At 36.8% G+C, this 17574-nt stretch overlaps 1 protein-coding gene across 5 annotated transcripts in view; it reads left to right on the top strand.

Annotated features, from left to right (window-relative positions):
• FBXL20 (F-box and leucine rich repeat protein 20) overlaps window positions 1-17229 on the top strand; it is a 64027-nt gene extending 46798 nt beyond the window's left edge. For 3 of the 5 annotated variants that reach the window (XM_081162966.1, XM_081162969.1, XM_081162965.1), the window contains exons 7-15: window positions 972-1067; window positions 2999-3125; window positions 4274-4348; window positions 7288-7418; window positions 10003-10063; window positions 10676-10720; window positions 12090-12146; window positions 13325-13537; window positions 14717-17229. In XM_081162966.1, the coding sequence (XP_081019092.1) occupies window positions 972-1067; window positions 2999-3125; window positions 4274-4348; window positions 7288-7418; window positions 10003-10063; window positions 10676-10720; window positions 12090-12146; window positions 13325-13537; window positions 14717-14824 (913 nt within the window). In that variant the 3' untranslated portion in view covers window positions 14825-17229. The remainder of the gene's footprint in view (window positions 1-971; window positions 1068-2998; window positions 3126-4273; window positions 4349-7287; window positions 7419-10002; window positions 10064-10675; window positions 10721-12089; window positions 12147-13324; window positions 13538-14716) is intronic. The other 2 variants (XM_081162967.1, XM_081162968.1) reach the window with 1 other exon arrangement.
• Window positions 17230-17574: the final 345 nt, after the last annotated feature.

Below are 17574 nucleotides of genomic sequence, written 5' to 3'. Positions count from 1 at the left end.
ATCTAGCCAGAAGAAATGAAAGCATAGGTCCACACAAAAACCTCAGAAACATATCAGCCAAATAGAATGTATGGTTCTTATTTGGATCTTAATATGATCAAGTAAACTTGACAAAGGCATTTATGAGAGAATTGGGAAAACTTAAATATATAGTGGGGATATCAGATATTAAGGATTTAAAGTCCTCTATTAGAAATATGTCCTGAAATATTTACAAGTGAACTATGTCTAGGATTTGCTTTAAAATACTGGAAGAAAAAAGGAGGGAAATGGATGCAACAAATAGAATATTGATAAGTATAGAAGCATAATGATGGTACATGTGCTTTCTCTGTTACTTTTGTGTATATTTGAAATTTTTCATAAGTTAAAAAATTAAACTGAGAACTTGACCACTGTGAAAAAAGAGCCTTGAAGAAATTCATAAAGGAAAGTAGGAAGTAATGTACATAACTTAGCTTGTTTCAGCCCAATACTGGTCCATCCTTTGTATTTCTTGCAAAAATCCAATTATTATATTATTACCCTGCAAAAGGTTATCTTGAGCAGAGATTTAAGTGAAAGAGCAGAGACAGGTGCTTTCAGCCTTCATGTCTCACCACTTGCTAGCAGGTACTAGCTTTCTGATGTTCCTGGATTTGCAAAATGCATGTAGATCTTTTATCAGCACATATGCAGTTCGCTCTTAATAGCTATTAACATTTCCAAATGTGAATAAAGTACCATCTTCCCTTTATTCAGATTCTCGTACACATCACAGCCTTTCTTTCCTTTGTAAATGGCACTGGTCTCTTCCTCAATGTGAAAGGATTTATATAATTCCCAGGATTTATAACTGCTTTTATTGGGGGTATGGAAATCTTACAGTTCTTATGTATACACATGTGTTTGATGAGAATCATGTATGATATACTAAGGATGTGTTATTATTATTTGTTTATTTATTATTTTCTCCTTTTTCCATTTTTCAGTACATGTACTAGCCTTAGCAAGTTCTGTTCCAAACTCAGGCACCTTGACTTGGCTTCCTGTACATCAATAACAAACATGTCTCTAAAAGCTCTGAGGTAAATTTCTTATAATAAGATTGTCCAGTAATCAGAACAAATACTTATTTTTTTTAAATTACTGACACAGTTGGAATTGAAGGAAACTGTTTTATGAATATGTACTATAGTTCGAATGGATCTTTTGTTTTACCACTTGCCCAAATTAGAGGACAGGCGAAATGACTAGAGGTAACTAGGATTTCTGAGAGAGTAGTACAATTTATACATCAATGATTAGTTTTTTATGAAGGCTTCCTCCCCTCTCCCTCCAAAAATGACCCATATTATCGCTTAGTGATTAAAGCAGTGCCCTGGAGTGAGATCATTAACCAGGTACCTTGAACAAATGTAACCCTTGTGAGTTTTTCCTCATCATCTCATAGGTTTGTTACTAGGATTAAACAATATTATCATTATTTGATAACATTAAGCCAAACCAGATAAAGTTGCCAATATTCTACCTTTTGTCTTATAAAAATGACAGTTTTATGTGTTTTAACCTAATTCATATAAATTGCTTAGCATGTTGTAAACACTCAGTAAGTTTTAATTGTTATAATGTTAATACATTTAAGTACATTACAGGAAATGTATCTTAAAAGAAAGGTGAAATGCCCATTCTCTTTGTAACTTTACTTTTTATCAGCCTTTTATGGTCCCATATGTTGGTTCCATTTATGAATAGTAAGAATTAAGCTATTAAAGAAGAGATGTATATTTAGTTAGAATATAAGTAATCTAAAAATGTGGCTCCTTCTAGACCTTCCTTATAAATATTGAGCACATACACATCTAAGGCTGATTGCTGTATAGGATAATAGGGTAATATAACAACATTTATAGTTTATAAAATATTCACATAAATGATCTCATTTATTTGATAACCTTGTGAGGTAGATATAGCTAGGACAAACACTTTACAGATAGAAAATCTAAAACATTTTTTAATGCCAGGTAATGTGATTCAACCATGGGATGTAACTGAATAAGAAACTGTCGCTGCCCTTCAGTTGCTCAGAGTCTAGTGGGAGGAAAAAAACACTAAACATGTCATCATGTTACAGTGTGGCAGTAGAAGTAATACAGTGCTGTGATAGAAGTAAGTGTGGCAGTTTGGGGAGAACGTGGAAGTGGCTGTGGCTAATCTTGGAATTAATCCAAGGGAGGTTCGGGCAGGCTTCCTGAAGTGACTTAACCTGAAGTCACACTATGAATGTTGAAGAATGAACTTGAACCAAGATTCCCGTGCTTTATTTTATTATTAAAAACAGTTAAATCAGTATTTTCCAAAGAATGTCATAGAGCATTAGATATGAAATCAAAGATCAAAGATGAAGCTAGTATTTGATAGAAGTCAGTGATCAAATACAATATATCTTAAGTTCAGCCTAGGGAAATAGTTCTCTAGATATTTCCCAGATAAGGAATATTTATAGATCCTCTGTAATTTTTTAAATAAAAGTTTAAATGTCTTCGTTAGTACTTTGATAAGTAATAGAATTATTTGATAGAGAATCTGGGTTTAACTCTAAACTCCTTATTAATTACTTGGTCAACTTGAACAAGTCCCTTAATTTTTGTTTCCTATCTAGGGAACTTATAAATATGTGATAAGTGCCAAAAAAATATAATTTGAAAAGTATAAACCTCCCTTAAAATCTAATATATGTGAAAAACAGTATTGTGCTTTGTACTTGTTAGGTAAGCTGGATTTGAGCTAGCCCTCCTAGTAATACAGTTCCACATGAACACCATGAACATTGATAAGACCCACTTTTGTGGTTATGGGAGTGCCTGTGTTCTAAATCTATATTAAGTAAATATGTATATTTTTGTGGGAGAACTTGGGGCTCTATCTATTTCCTTACTTAATGGCCAATAAAATGAGACTTTGGTGCCTTTGGAGTTGGATTTAGTAATATGTTTGTTTTATTTTGTTTTATCCCAAGTGAGGGATGTCCACTGTTGGAGCAATTGAACATTTCCTGGTGTGACCAAGTAACCAAGGATGGCATCCAAGCACTAGTGAGAGGCTGTGGTGGTCTCAAGGCCTTATTCTTAAAAGGCTGCACACAGGTAATACTCCATATAGTGCTTGTGAATGGTAGAGAAACTGTAAACTTTGTAGACAACCCCAAGATGTTGGCTTAAAGAATATGTAGTAGTTTTGTATTACTGACCAAAGACACATGTTTACCAAAAATTAGTGTTTTCCTTAGAAGAAGAATTAATATCTGACCAAAGATAAATTTTTTGTTTTGAGGGGAGGCAGGCTGGGGAGACAGAAATACTGCACAAGCACCAATAAGAGTGTCATGCAGTTAAATCTGAAAAGAAAACTTGCGTGTTGTACTTCTGAGACCTTTAACTGGATAGGCAAGGAAGGCGGTCTTGGCAGTTTTCACTAATTTTCAAACCACTGGGAGCTTTTCTTAAATGTGCCAAGTATATAGCAACCTACATTTTATAGTGTTGGTGCTTATTTTCTGCCGGTCACATTACAAATTTAGCACATTTTGTCATTAAAAATATTACTGGAAAGAATTGGCATGAAAATGATCAAGAATAGGTTTAGAAGTGACTCTTACTACCTTGTTTTTTTAATGGTTACTAAAACCATGCCTTGGATTCCACTTAAAATGCTGTCATTTTTTCACCGTGATGGGAGGTGTTCTGTTGTTTGAAACAGAGCTTTGGAAGTATGACTACCTTAAAACAACAGCTTGAGCTTCTGGTTATTTATGGAATCCTGAAAAATATTGATTGGAATACATCATTATAATCAATTACTTGCCATCTGTTCTCATCGCTGTACTCACAGCACTGATCTTCCAGCAGCAGATAAACTGTGGATTACTTTCGCAGCTCCTGCTCCCAAAAATATAGGGAGTGTAGAAATGTGAAAATTCTTTTAACTTCATAAATGCTCAGGAAAATTCTGTAAAGTATATTTATCAGAAGAAAAATCCGCAAACATTAGGCAATGTTTATTTTATCTTTTTCTTGATTTCGTGATAATAAGAATTTGATGTGGTAGAAACTGATAAAAAAATAAAACATACTGATCATATGAATTACACCTTTATGTGACCATCGTTCATTGTTGTCTTTGGAACTTGGTTGGCTATATTTAGAATGTATTGATGAATGGGTACACTCTGAAATCTTTATCCTTTGAAACAATGTCAGTAATTATTTTCTCTCTCTCTTTTTAATCTTTCTAGCTAGAAGATGAAGCTCTCAAGTACATAGGTGCACACTGTCCTGAACTGGTGACATTGAACTTGCAGACTTGCTTAGTAAGCAGTCCTTTCCACAGCTCTTCTGTATTACTGATTGATTTCTTTATTATTACTGTAAGAGTTTCAGTCATCAAGACCAGTAGTTTTTCCACTTCAACCCTGGGGACACAGTGAACACACAGATGATTCTTTACTTGGTTGACAATACTCACTCTCAGGGACTTTGATATAGATGAGCAGGTAGCTTATTCAGAATTCCAAACAGGCTGACTGTAACCTCATTCTTTTCTACTTAAGAATACTATACTTTTTAGAATTAAATTATTCACAAACTTCAATATTTAAAATATTTTTGGTAAATTAATTGCAGTCACATCTATTAAGATCTATCAGTTGGTCATAACTATTGGGAACCACTGATCTAAACATGATAAGCAAAATGTGCCCTTTAAATTTGATTCAAATAGTATTTGTAGTTCACATTTGTTTCTTTAGAGTTTAGACTATCAACTTTTTTGTATCTTTCCCCAAATTCCTCAATTTTTGTTAGAGAATTTGCTGAAACTATTCAAGGTCCTAGAACATTGGCAGTATACTTTTAGCTTTTCTCTCTTGCCTTGATAAGTACATATGTGTGTGGCTTTGGAGTGAGAGCCTCTCTTAGCAATGAAAAAAGTTGGTGAGGGTTTTCCTTGTTTCTACTAAGCCTTCTGATTATTATACCCTCTCCTTCTTGTTAAACTGCCTAAAACCTGAGAGCAGAGTGGTGGTTTAGTTTAAAGGTGATACTTTTGTTTAAAGCTGCCACATTTTGTGCAGTTTAAGCAACTTGCCCTTCCAGTCCTTACAGGGTGATGCTTCCTGATAATGATCTGCTTTTAAGGCTTCTGGCTTCTGGAGACCGAGTTAAAGGAATGACATTCTTTTTAATTCTGATTGCCATAGCTGCTAACTACCAGAATTTGCCTAATTTCATTTATGAAACAAATTTGGCCTCAGAGAAAGAGCTTATACGACTATTGTAAACATCAAACCATCATCTTACAATGATAGGATAAACCTTTTCTTGGGCATCTTCAGATTTTACTTATATACGTATACACATACACATTCTGTGTATATGTGTATGTGTATGTTGCATACTCTTTTGCTCGCACACATGAATGCATATATACTGTACCTACCATTTACCATTTTAGTTTCATTTCCTTTACCTTTCCAGCAGACAGAAATCACAGTTGATAAGCATGAAGAACCAGTTCTCTCATGTGTTTATTTTACTGTTTCCCTTCACCTGGTTATTAGGACAGGAGTCACTCCTTTGTCACTCCTTCCATACAGTGTGATGAAATGTGGTTGTCAACATTCATGAGACTTCATGTTCTTGCCCAAATTGAAGTGGCCAAAGTACATTCTTGATCCATTCTCTTTTTCTTAACTAATTTGAAAACAGAAAAGTTTAGTACATTTTGCTCTTTTTAAAATTTAAAGTAACGGGAGTATGACAACTTTTCTTCTCTCTTCTTCCTCAGTAATTCCTTATAGACTTTAAAACATTAAAAAGGATTTATGAACTAATGCCACCTCGACAAATTCAATAAAAAATTTTTAAAAATTTAAAAAGGAAAAAACAGTACAGTCCTGCAATACTTTCCTAATATTGTGTAACACAAATTCCATTGGCCTGCTAAATATTCATGTGTATTGATTGCTACTTCCCCCTTTACATTTCACTTTTCCTTGTTTAATAATAATAAATCACATTCGTGTGGCACTTTTTTAGGTTCTTCGACATGTGTATATACCTCATTAATTTATCCTTATGACAAATCTTGCATCTGCCTTAGCATCCATATTTTATCTGTATTTTGTTTCATTTGTACAATATTGAGAAAATACTGATTTAAGCAGTAGCTTTTTTTTTTTTTAGATTTTATATATAGGGTTGGGGTTTTTTTTCTTTTTGTTCAGTCCCCCCACCCCACCCCCACCAGAGCTGTCTGCCTGCTCTCTATGAGTCTGTCTCTATTTAAACAGTGATTATTTAAAGGTTGTTTTTTTTCGGTAGTCCTTGCAATCCAAGGACACTGATTAAACAGAGGTGACAGGAAAGCTGTTCTGAGGCTTACTTAAAATTAGTGAATCTAGCAGGACAAATTGAAGTTCTGGTTATATCTGGTCATATCCAACATGTTAAGATGTTTATACATGTCTTTTTAAATCCTCGCCTGAGGACATGCTTACAGAGAGGAAGAGAGAGAGAAACATCAGTGTGGGAGAGAGACATCAATGGGTTGCCTTCTATATGCTCCCCAATTGGGGATCAAACCTGCATCCCAGGCATGTGCCCTGATCTGGAATTGAACAGGTGACCTTTCAGTGCACATGATGATGCTCAACCAACTGAGCTAGTCTGGCTGAACATGACTTTTTTTTAATGTAACATCTTTATTCTTTTTCATATTAAAATAATTTGAAACATACAAAATTATGTTTGAATTGGACACAACTGTTTATCTCCATAATTTAAAACATTATTTATTAGAAAACAAAAATATAGAAATAAATGGATCTGTCGTTGATATGAGATTGCAACTGTCATCCATAGGTGGTTTTATTTTTTTAGTAACACAGTATCAATTTTGAACTTGTTAATATGTTTATACTGTTAAAATACTGCCATTCTTATTTGTTTTCTAGGTTTTAAAACTAGTTAATTGAATCTACACGATGATACACCCCATGCTGTTCCCAATCAGGTTAAAAAAATCCCATTATCCCCAAAATGAGCACAGATTCTCTTGCAAACTATATCAAAGAAACTGGAAGGAAGGAACAAATTGTGTTCATTTTCTTTTAGACCTGCTACCTGATAAATATTAAATCTGCTTTTATTTCTTTTTCGTTCTTATTTTCACAGAGGTAACATTTTTTTCCTTTTTTTTGTTCTGCTAAGTTACTAATATCTATGGGGATTTTTTGCTCTTGTTTTTTAGCAAATCACAGATGAAGGTCTCATTACTATATGCAGAGGGTGCCATAAGTTACAGTCCCTCTGTGCCTCCGGCTGCTCCAACATCACAGATGCCATCCTGAATGCTCTAGGTCAGAACTGCCCACGGCTTAGGTAAACATTTCTTTTCTTTTTTAATTTATTCGTTTTTTTAGAGAGAGAGGGAAGGAGGGAGAGAGAAAAAAGCATCGATTTATTCCAGTTACTTATGCATTTATTGGTTGATTATTTTTATTTTTTTATCCTCACATGAGGATATGTTTATTGATTTGAGAGAGAGAGGGAGAGAGAGAAAGAGAGAGAAATACCGATGTGAGAGAGAAACATCAGTTGGTTGCCTCCCATACACATACTGTCTGGGGATCAAACCCACAACCTAGATATGTACCCTGACCGGAAATTGAACCCACAACTTTGGTGTATCGTGATGATGCTCTAACCAACAGAGCTACCCGATGAGGGCAATATTTCTCATTTAGCTAAAAAAATCGGTAAAAGAACAGAGGCCTCCTTCACTTATACTTATTCCTTGGAACATTGAAATTTTTAAGGTAGACACTACAAGGCCACTCCCCTCTTAGGTGTCCTCCTTCTTGCTTTATACTTATTTGATTACATATAATTGGCCTGAACCAAGGGATAGTGGTCCCCTTTTTCTACTTCTTTCTATCCATACTAGAAAAAAAAATCATTTTATATTATTACTTGAGAAAAGAAATAAAGAGGCATTTTCTCTTATTAATGCTTTCATATATACATAGTCCCTGGCTTACAGTGTTTCAACTTACAATTCTTTAACTTCATATGTGAAACTGGTACACATAATAGCCAATATTTTATTATAAAATAAGCTTGTGTTAGATGATTTTGCCCAACTGTAGGCTAATGTAGGTGTTCTGAGCACATTTAAAGTAGGCTAGCTAAACTGTGATGTTCAGGAGGTTAGGGGTATTAAATGCATTTTTTACTTAATATTTTCAATTTTTGAGAGGTTTGTCTGGACATAACCCCATCACAAGTCAAGGAGTATCAGTAATTCCTTTTTGAAGAAAGTTTTTGAAGGCCCATCCTGTAGTTACTTATATTGTAATAATGATGTCAGGTACATAGCAGAAAGTATTTTAAAAGAAAAAACAGCCCTATAGGAGAACCTCTTTTATGCTGACTAAAAGTATTTTAGAGCAAGCCTTTTTTCTTCATGGCTCTTCCTCTCTGCCTAAGTATAGGATTGGCTAAATATTTATTAAGATTGCCATGTTAGCATGTGCATGGTATCAAGCCCATGTTGATTCTGTAAGAACACACAACACACTAGTTTGATCTCCATATACCTTTTTTTAATAAAACTTATATTGTACTTATATGTTAGACATGTTAGCCATTGTTTTAAGTGATTAACAAATATTAGTTTGTTTAATCATCAAATACCATATAAGCACTGTCATTATCTCCATATTATAGATGAAGAAAACCGAAGCCCAGAGAGGTCAAGTAACCTGTTCAAGGTCTCTCAGCTAGTAAGTGCAGGACCAAGGATTCAAACCCAGGCAGTCTGGCTCCAGAACTCATGAAACCACTTGTTTTACATTAGAATAATCAGTTAAACCAATAAAACTTTATTAAACCTTTTTTGGTAATCGCCTGGCCATGGGCCTAACTGTAATTAGTGAAAGAAAATTTGCCTACAGTATCAAAATTCCTAAATAGGTCATAGACTTGTTTGTCAAAATTAGTAATATCAGAAGCCTAGAGTAGAATTCTATTCAGGAGCTAAGGAGGTAGCCAAACTCCTGTCTAAAAAGATTACCTGTTCCTCCCCCTCCTCCATGGTTTATCTTAGTGTTAGAATAGAAAGGCTTTCAAATGTGATACTTGAGTTGGGTTCAGTCAATTCATGCTTTTCCATTAGATATAGCATTCATTTCTAATTGATTGTCAGTTGATAATGATTTCTTATACTTTAGTGGTTTGTTTGTTTTTTAAACTTCTGTAAGTAATTTGTGAACAAACATAAATATTCTATGGTACCATAGTGCAGATTCCACCAAACTTGTCATAGAAAAGCTACTTTTGATTCCTTGGACCTGTGGTTGGTATTTAGGTTGGTGTTTAGCAGTTCCTGAATAGGAAGGTGGCTGCCAGCTCAGCTTATCTCTCCACTGGGCCTTTCTGGGAGCTTGTGGGAGGAGGCAGGAAGCGAAGGGTATTTTTTCGTAAGTATAGAATTTCATATTTGGGATAGGCCTGTGATTAACCATTCCCTTCATAACATTTTTAAAATCTTAGTGGACCTACATGTAAAATAGGGAAAGAGAATAATTTACTTTAGCAGAAGATTAACAGAGTATCTGTCTCCATTTCCATTGTTTTCTAGGAGCAGGCTGTCCTCTTAGGGTAAGCAATATGCCATCAAGAAGCCTTTTAAATGCATTTCTCATGCATTTTAGCATTAAACTACAAGCTTCTATTATATTCTTCTGATTGCATCAATCTGAAATGTGGTATTTACAGGACCACTTTATGATGATTCCATGAAAATGAATGGCAAGATCTGTATACAGACTCACTTAGCTATTAATGTCACTCTATATTATATAGTCCTTAGGGAATAGGAGGTTATTTTCTTAAATTCTTGCTGTTTTAATAAACGCAGTTTTCTGGAACCAAGGGCTTGACTTTCACTTTATTTTTTTAACAGAATATTAGAAGTGGCAAGGTGTTCTCAATTAACAGATGTAGGCTTTACCACTCTGGCCAGGGTGAGTATTTTCTCCAGGTTCTATATAGGTTTTGTTTGGGATTCTTATTTCAGAAGAATGAGCAAAGACGGAAATGTGGAATGGCAGCAGAACTGAGGGTGTGGGGCGTGGGGCACCTTATCTGTGGCTAATGTTCCTGAGTGTTCTTATGCCTGAGCTACTGGCTTGTAGAATACACACTGCTGTAGAAATGCAGTCATGCCTTGGATAACATGATGCTCCTTCATGAGGGCTCATTTTCCACATTTTCATATTATAAGTTAAAATAAACAGGGCTTTCTAGTGCTTTGTGAAAGAAACTTAACTGGTTATTTGTATTGGACTGGTGGATGAGAGTAATGTTGAAAGAAACATACAATCTTAATTTTAAATGGAGATGTTTTAAGAGATTTTTCTGTATTCTCCAGAATATTTGAGTACTTAGAGTGGTTTATAAATCGCTGTATAATAATAGTATTTAAAATTATAACTGTCTTTGACCAATGTATGGAACAAGGGGAAAGACCTTTGCTTTTGGGCAGATCAATATTTAATACAATTTAGTTTTCTGGCCTTAAATTTTTTCCGTATTTTAAATATTTGTATTGTAATGTTTGGTTTTGTATTTTATAGAATTGCCATGAGCTTGAAAAGATGGACCTGGAAGAGTGTGTTCAAGTAAGATTGTGGACTTTTACTTAGAAATACAGTATGATAGAAATTTATGTAACATGCACATGAGAGCATTCCCTTCCCTCCCCTGGTGTAATGCAGTGCCTGGCAGCACTGCTGACTCTATATGTTTACTGAGGTGTCTTCCAGGCACAGCAGACAGAGAACTCACGGTATGTGTGTTCAGGAAATGTATGCCATCAATAAAGTTGCCATTGGAAAGAAAGAAGGCCCAAATATTTGAGCCATAAAGATATTTCCTTAGACCTACAGGGTTTTGATGCTAGTAAATAATAAAAGCCCCATCACACTGATACATAGCTTAACTGGACACTGGACCCCTTACATCATTAGCCCTGGAGACTCAACTCTGCATGGAACCCTGTTCTTCAGGCAGGCAACCAGATACTTCCTTATCAACAATTTCTTTTTAAAAAAATCAATTTTAAGAGCTTTGAGATTAGTTGATTGGGGAGAAACTTTGAAGAGAGACTCTTAAAAAGAAGATAGAGCAATGAATTTTATTAATGGTAAAAATAAAAAAGATACTTGGACAACTATAGAGGTCAATTTTTTCTAAATTACTTGTTATCCGACACTAGTTGGCAGCTATTAGTTCTTAGACTAAAACTTGTTTGTGTCCATTTATCTCTTGCACATGCTTAGTGTCCTTTCCAGTGTTAGTCCTTCTGAGTGATGTGCACACACCTGCCCGTCCCAACTCCCCACCCCCCTGACATTTCTTAGCCCCTGTGAAGCTATATATGTTAGAATAATATAATATCTCAGAGTTGGAAGAATTTGAAAAGTACTGATTTATTTTTTGTCCTAAGATAACTATAAAAGACTTCTTCCTTTGGGAGTTCTTCCTTCCTGAATGTTTGTAGGTAACCCAGATTCCAGCAGCCCCTTTGTGCTACCTTTGGGAAGATAACTGACACCCAAGTTATCAATCTTGAGTTGTAGCAAGGCTTATAAAATATGGGCCAACTATCTAAAAATTTGAGGGTGTTCTTACATTAATTTTTTTTTATGGAACAGTGTCTTCTGATTGTTTTCTCTGATGGTTGTAAAGAGTTAGAACAAAGTCCAGTGGGTAGAAATTATGAGGGGACAGATTTTCATTCATTTCAAAACCAAAACAGTTTTCAGCACACCTTTTCAAATATGAAGACTAGAGATAACTAGATGTGTTCCAGTCTAGCTTCTCAAAGAACAAATTCAGGTAGCCATTGAGATTTCAGTTGCAAGATTTTGTTATTTAATAATTGATATCTGGATATCAGTCTTGATTACAAGTGTAGTCAAGAGTAAGGTACAGGCCATGAGGTTTTTTTTAATTATACCTAAGATAAACTTAATGTGTTTCTTTCAGATAACAGATAGCACATTAATCCAACTTTCCATACACTGTCCTCGACTTCAAGTATTGGTGAGTTTGACTCTGAAAGTTTTATGTGTTTATTAGATTTAAATATGTTTTTATTGATTTTAGAGGGAAAGGGGGAGAGAGGGAAACATAGATATGAGAAAGAAACTTTCATTGGTTGCCTCCCATATGCACCCCAACCGGGGACAGAACCCAAAACCTGGGCAAATGCCCTGACCGACAGTCAGACCAGCAACCTTTCCTCACCGGATGACACTCAAACAAAAGCCACACCATCCAGGGTTGTTTATTAGATTTAATCAAACCCAGCTTTTACTTTCCTCTTGGTGTCTGGCTACCATTTTGGGATAGTATATTTCTCCAAATTGCCAACTTACAGAGGACCAAGGGAGGAACTAAGAAATAGTAAATGTTTTCTTTATCAATACTTGGAAATTAAAAACTGACATGGAAAGTATGACTTTTCCCACATGAATTGTACTCCAGCCTGAAAGATGTTTAAATTTCCGGAAGTCCTGGGGACGAGATGGCCCAAAATACAGATAGCTTCACGTTCAGACCAAAATAGAAGCAATCAAGCTTCACTAGGGAGAGTTCTTTGCTACTGCTTCTAGTAACACCATGGGAAAGCATTCTGGTTAACCTTTCTGTATCTAGGTTCATTTTTGGTGTATTTGGTGGCACATTACTATCCAAATTGGGTCAAGGGTTCTGAGTTTCACGTGTAGGAATGAGGAACTTAAGGAAAATTGATGAAGCAAAGAGATAACCACACATGACAGTTGTAAGAATCAACTTCATTTAATTAACTGGGCATCCCCCTATACCAAGTAATCAATATTTAGTCCAAATTCCTGAAATTTTTGTTCAGGAAAAGCTTGAGCCCCACTTGTCCCTGTAAAAAAGAGAAGGTTCATTTGTGTGGCCATGAGGGTAGGCAGGGGGTTGCTATCTTATTTTGTTTATGAACTATTTCACAGTCATTACATGAATTCACAAAATATATTTAGAATCACACAGAAATGTCAGTCATTGATTATCAAAAGCAGAACCCCAGTAACTCTAATTTGCTTTCTTCATTTTACCATATGGATCTAGTGATGGTCCCATACACATCAAACTCAGACTAGAAAGGTCTCCTTTCTGGTGGTACACAGGCCTCTGGCTAGGAGAATGCCATAAGATATTTCAGTGTCCTTCCTTGCTCTATTTGGCTACAGAGTCTGTCTCACTGTGAGCTGATCACAGATGATGGAATTCGTCACCTGGGGAATGGGGCCTGCGCTCATGACCAGCTGGAGGTGATTGAACTGGACAACTGCCCACTAATCACAGACGCATCCCTGGAGCACTTGAAGAGCTGTCACAGCCTTGAACGGATAGAACTCTATGACTGCCAGCAAATCTCACGGGCTGGAATCAAGAGACTCAGGGTAAAGATGGCTGCATCACTTTCTGGCTCTAGTGTTCTTAGCACCCTTTCCTTTTTTTTTAGATTTAGATTTCTGTGATTTTTACATTTACTTGGACATTTAGCAAAGGGGGGAAATGGAGAGCAAACCTAAAGGTAGACAATTTCAAGTGGAAATTTAGTAGGAAAATACCCACTGAAGGAAGAAAAGTAGGTCTCCTCCCAGCAGAGTTTCTCTAGTAATGTCCAGAGCTTAATAACATGCCTGGAGTCAAAAGCATATGCCAGATTTTGGTTCTAAAGGAAAGAAAGTAATAACACAGAGAAAATATTTAGTTAAATCGGATTTAAGAGTTTAATTCGTATATTCTTTTACATCAATCCCTTTTGCTGGGGTTTTTATTTTTTAAGACAACAAATGGATCAAGTAATTATTTCCCTTTTTCTTTTTGCCCCACCCGCCATAATAGAGAGACCCATGCATAGCCAAATGACTGGAAGACAGGTTGCCAGCAAGGAGGTTGTAAAAGGCTGGAAGAATCTATGTATTAGATTATTGAGCTAACAGACATTTATTTGAACTTCTGCTTCACACCTGTGGGAAAGGCACTGTGCTTAGTTGTCCCTTACAACCAACCTCTAAAAACTCCATGTTGACCATATGGCACCTGAGCACATAAAGGAGCACCAAACCTCATCTTGATTTCCAGTTAGCCCTAGTTCCTCCACTCCCATCAGACCTAGAGGACTTGAGAGCATAACTGCATTGGGGAATCCTTGCAGCCGTATTTCTTCTACACCAAAAAAGGAGAGCCACAGAGCATCAGAAGAAACATTGTCCACAATGACTTGGAAAAAAATTGTATTTTAAGCTTATTTCAACTATGGGAATATAGTTTATTTCAACTATGGGAATCAAACTAGGACTCCCTTTTGGGACAGGTTAAGAAATTGGTATGAAGTTTTTACCCAGTTGTATTATTGTGGAAGCAGGTACCAAAGTTGTGTGAGCTGATTTAGTCATTTAGAGTAGCGTGGAATGATACTGAGTAGAACCCAGGCCTTTCAGCATCCTGGCTGCTGGTGTTCAGCCTTTGCCCTGCTTTCATGGCCACTCAGCCCCTCAGTGTTTTTTCTGAAAAGCAACATTGCTCTTTCTGTTTAAGCCCTCTCTCTCAGTAATGTTTCTGTCTTGTTTCAGACCCATTTACCCAATATTAAAGTCCACGCCTACTTCGCACCTGTCACTCCACCCCCATCAGTAGGGGGCAGCAGACAGCGCTTCTGCAGATGCTGCATCATCCTATGACAGTGGAGGTGGTCAACCTTGGCGAACTGAGTATTTAATGACACTTCTAGAGTTATCGTGGAGTCTCCAGTGGAAGCAATCCCAGTGTTCTGGGCAAGGGTTACAAAGTGAGGCAGCGTCCAGAGCCACACATACATACACATACCCACCCACTCTAGCTCTGTGACTGAGGGACTGAAGATCGTGCTGACTTTATCAAGTGGATTGGTAAAACTTAACCATTCCTGTTGGACGTACCCAGAAGAAAATCATAGGCAAGGTAGGGGGAAGGGGGCATTCCAGCAAACCCAGTGTTACTGCTACTATGGTTTCTTTATTTTATTAAGGGGTTTATTTGGTGATTTTGGAACAGCAACTGCAGTTCTCCAGGGTCAAGGAAAGCATAGAAAAAAACAATATATGTTGTATCCAGGGACCAGAAAGAAAATTTCTTTGCATCCTATAAATGGTAGCCATCCATTGTGAGGTGACTACAGAGCTTCTCTGCTTCCTTGTTCCCATGCCAACATGCTGAGCATGCTCACAAAGAAGGCTCCTCCATTCCGCCTCCTGTTTTAGTATTTGGCCCAGAGGTTTCCTAAATGGTTGCATTGAAATCGCTGTGGTCCAAATGTGATTACTTGCTCACTCAAATTGTCACTGTCTCTAGCACACTTGTGCACCTGTTGTCCTCTGTTACTCCCTTCTGCATTCTTGCTCAGTCTGTCATCTGTTCATAGTCTGCTTACTCACACTCAGTTGTTACTCTTTTGCTGTTGTTGTGTTTACAGTTTGCATTTTGGATGATTAGTTGGGGTTACCAAACATTTTTAAAAGAGACATTATCAATAAATATTTTTTTAATTCTAAATTTCACCATTAGGGGACCCTGCCTGAATCTTTGCCAGTCTGAAGGGAAACTAGTACAAAAGCAAGAAAAGTTATGAGAAGAAATTGTGCTAAAACTATTTTGATGATAGTAAACTTTGCCTTTTGGCTTCTGTTATATCTTGTGATATGTGATAATACGCATGATATGCCCAATATTCCTCTGCACATTTTTCCTCCCGTCAAGCTCCACTAAATTAATGAGGAGAGCAAAATGCATAATTAGTAAAGAGTGGAATGGCAAATCCCAAAACTGAGCCTAAAAGCCCCCACCACACAAACTCAGGCACATTGTGTGTTTACTGAAATCTAGGTGTGATCAGTGCCATCTCTGATTTGTGTCTGTGGGATTGTTTTGTTTTAGCAGGAATGCTGCTAGAGGAGCTGTGCTGTCTAGCCAATCGGTGTCTCTCCCCCACCCCCATTTCAGCCTGTCAGGGATACAAGAATGACACTGTAACAGCTGGTCAACTGTATGTCAGCGTTGGTGGTATCATATCTAATATTGGAGCCTCAGATGACCAGAACCTTTTCAGAACCTGTCAACCATTACTCTCCTCTTTAAAAAAAAAAAAAAAGTTTTTATTGATTTCAGAGAGAGGAAGGGAGAGGGAGAGAAAAACATCAGTGATGAGAGTCATTGATCCTACATGCCCCTTAGAAGGGATCAAACCTGCAACCTGGGCATATGCCCTGACCGGGAATCAAACTGTGACCGCCTAGTTCATAGGTTGATGCTCAACCACTGAGCCACACCGGCCAGGCCAACCATATCTCTCTCGTTCTCCAAACTTCCCATGAATGAAATACAAGTGTAGCCAGGTGAAGAAATTGGGGCAGCTGAAAGAAAACATTGAGAGGAAGTGGGTTCAGTGCCTCTGTCCAGCCTGGTCATCGGAGCTGAGGGCAGGGTAGGGTATTCAGTGCCCATGACTCAAGTCAAAGAAGCTCCCCCTCCCCACACATACACACATAAGTCATGCAGGATGAGTTAAAGGAGTTTCTAAAGTACCAGAAGTAGATTTCTAAACCTCAAGGTTAGAAACCTTGTGTTACTATTATTTTTTTTAATAGGATGGCTTTTTTCTTTTTTCGTCTTTTAGAACAGTAATGTGCAGCCCACCATGATCTTGGATCATCTGCATGGTCCAGGCTGTTAACAGGCTTGTTTTAATGCTTCAAGTGCTGGTTCAACCAGCATGTATAAGAATTAAGTGTAATTTATTTCTTCACAGGCAGTCACACAGAAGGGTACTAGAAATGTGTACGACCCACCAGGATTTAACATGTTACATTTATTTTAAATCCTATTTAATAATTCCCTTTTAAAAACTCAAATTACTTATATATTTTAATTTCCCCTTCCCCTTATCCTCTTATCAAATGACAGTGTAAGGAATATTACTTTTTTTTTTTTTAGGAATATATGTTTTTAAAGTGAGACTCACTCTCCTGGCATACCCACTTATAAATATATACACGTGCACACACACTTCCAGATGTAGTTCATAATATTCAGATCCCCAGGTCACTCATTCAAAGAAAACTAAAAAGAAATATTTAGGGGCCATCTGCTCTAATGTATAATTTTTTTTATAGTGCCTGAACAAATTGACCGTAAAACCCTGATTGATTAGTGAGTGTGGATTTGAATTGTCCAATAGCTGAGGCTATTAAGGTACTTCTTTACTTTAAAAAATACATATGAGTTTAAAAGACCCTACTCACCAGTACATGAGCATCTTGGAAATGGCTGTTTCTCTCCTCAAAGAGTGTTCCCACGTGCAGGTCCATGTGGACTTGCCCAGGGAATCCCTGCCTGTCTGGGCCAAGAACAGAGTGGAGGAGACACTAAAAGCGTGGAGTGTGCAGCGGTATGTGGT

This window comes from Miniopterus schreibersii (assembly GCF_964146895.1).
Source record: "Miniopterus schreibersii genome assembly, chromosome: 16".
Taxonomy (NCBI): Eukaryota; Metazoa; Chordata; class Mammalia; order Chiroptera; family Miniopteridae; genus Miniopterus; species Miniopterus schreibersii.
The sequence above is the reverse complement of the archived record's forward strand: the minus strand, read 5'-3'. Positions and strand labels throughout refer to the sequence as shown.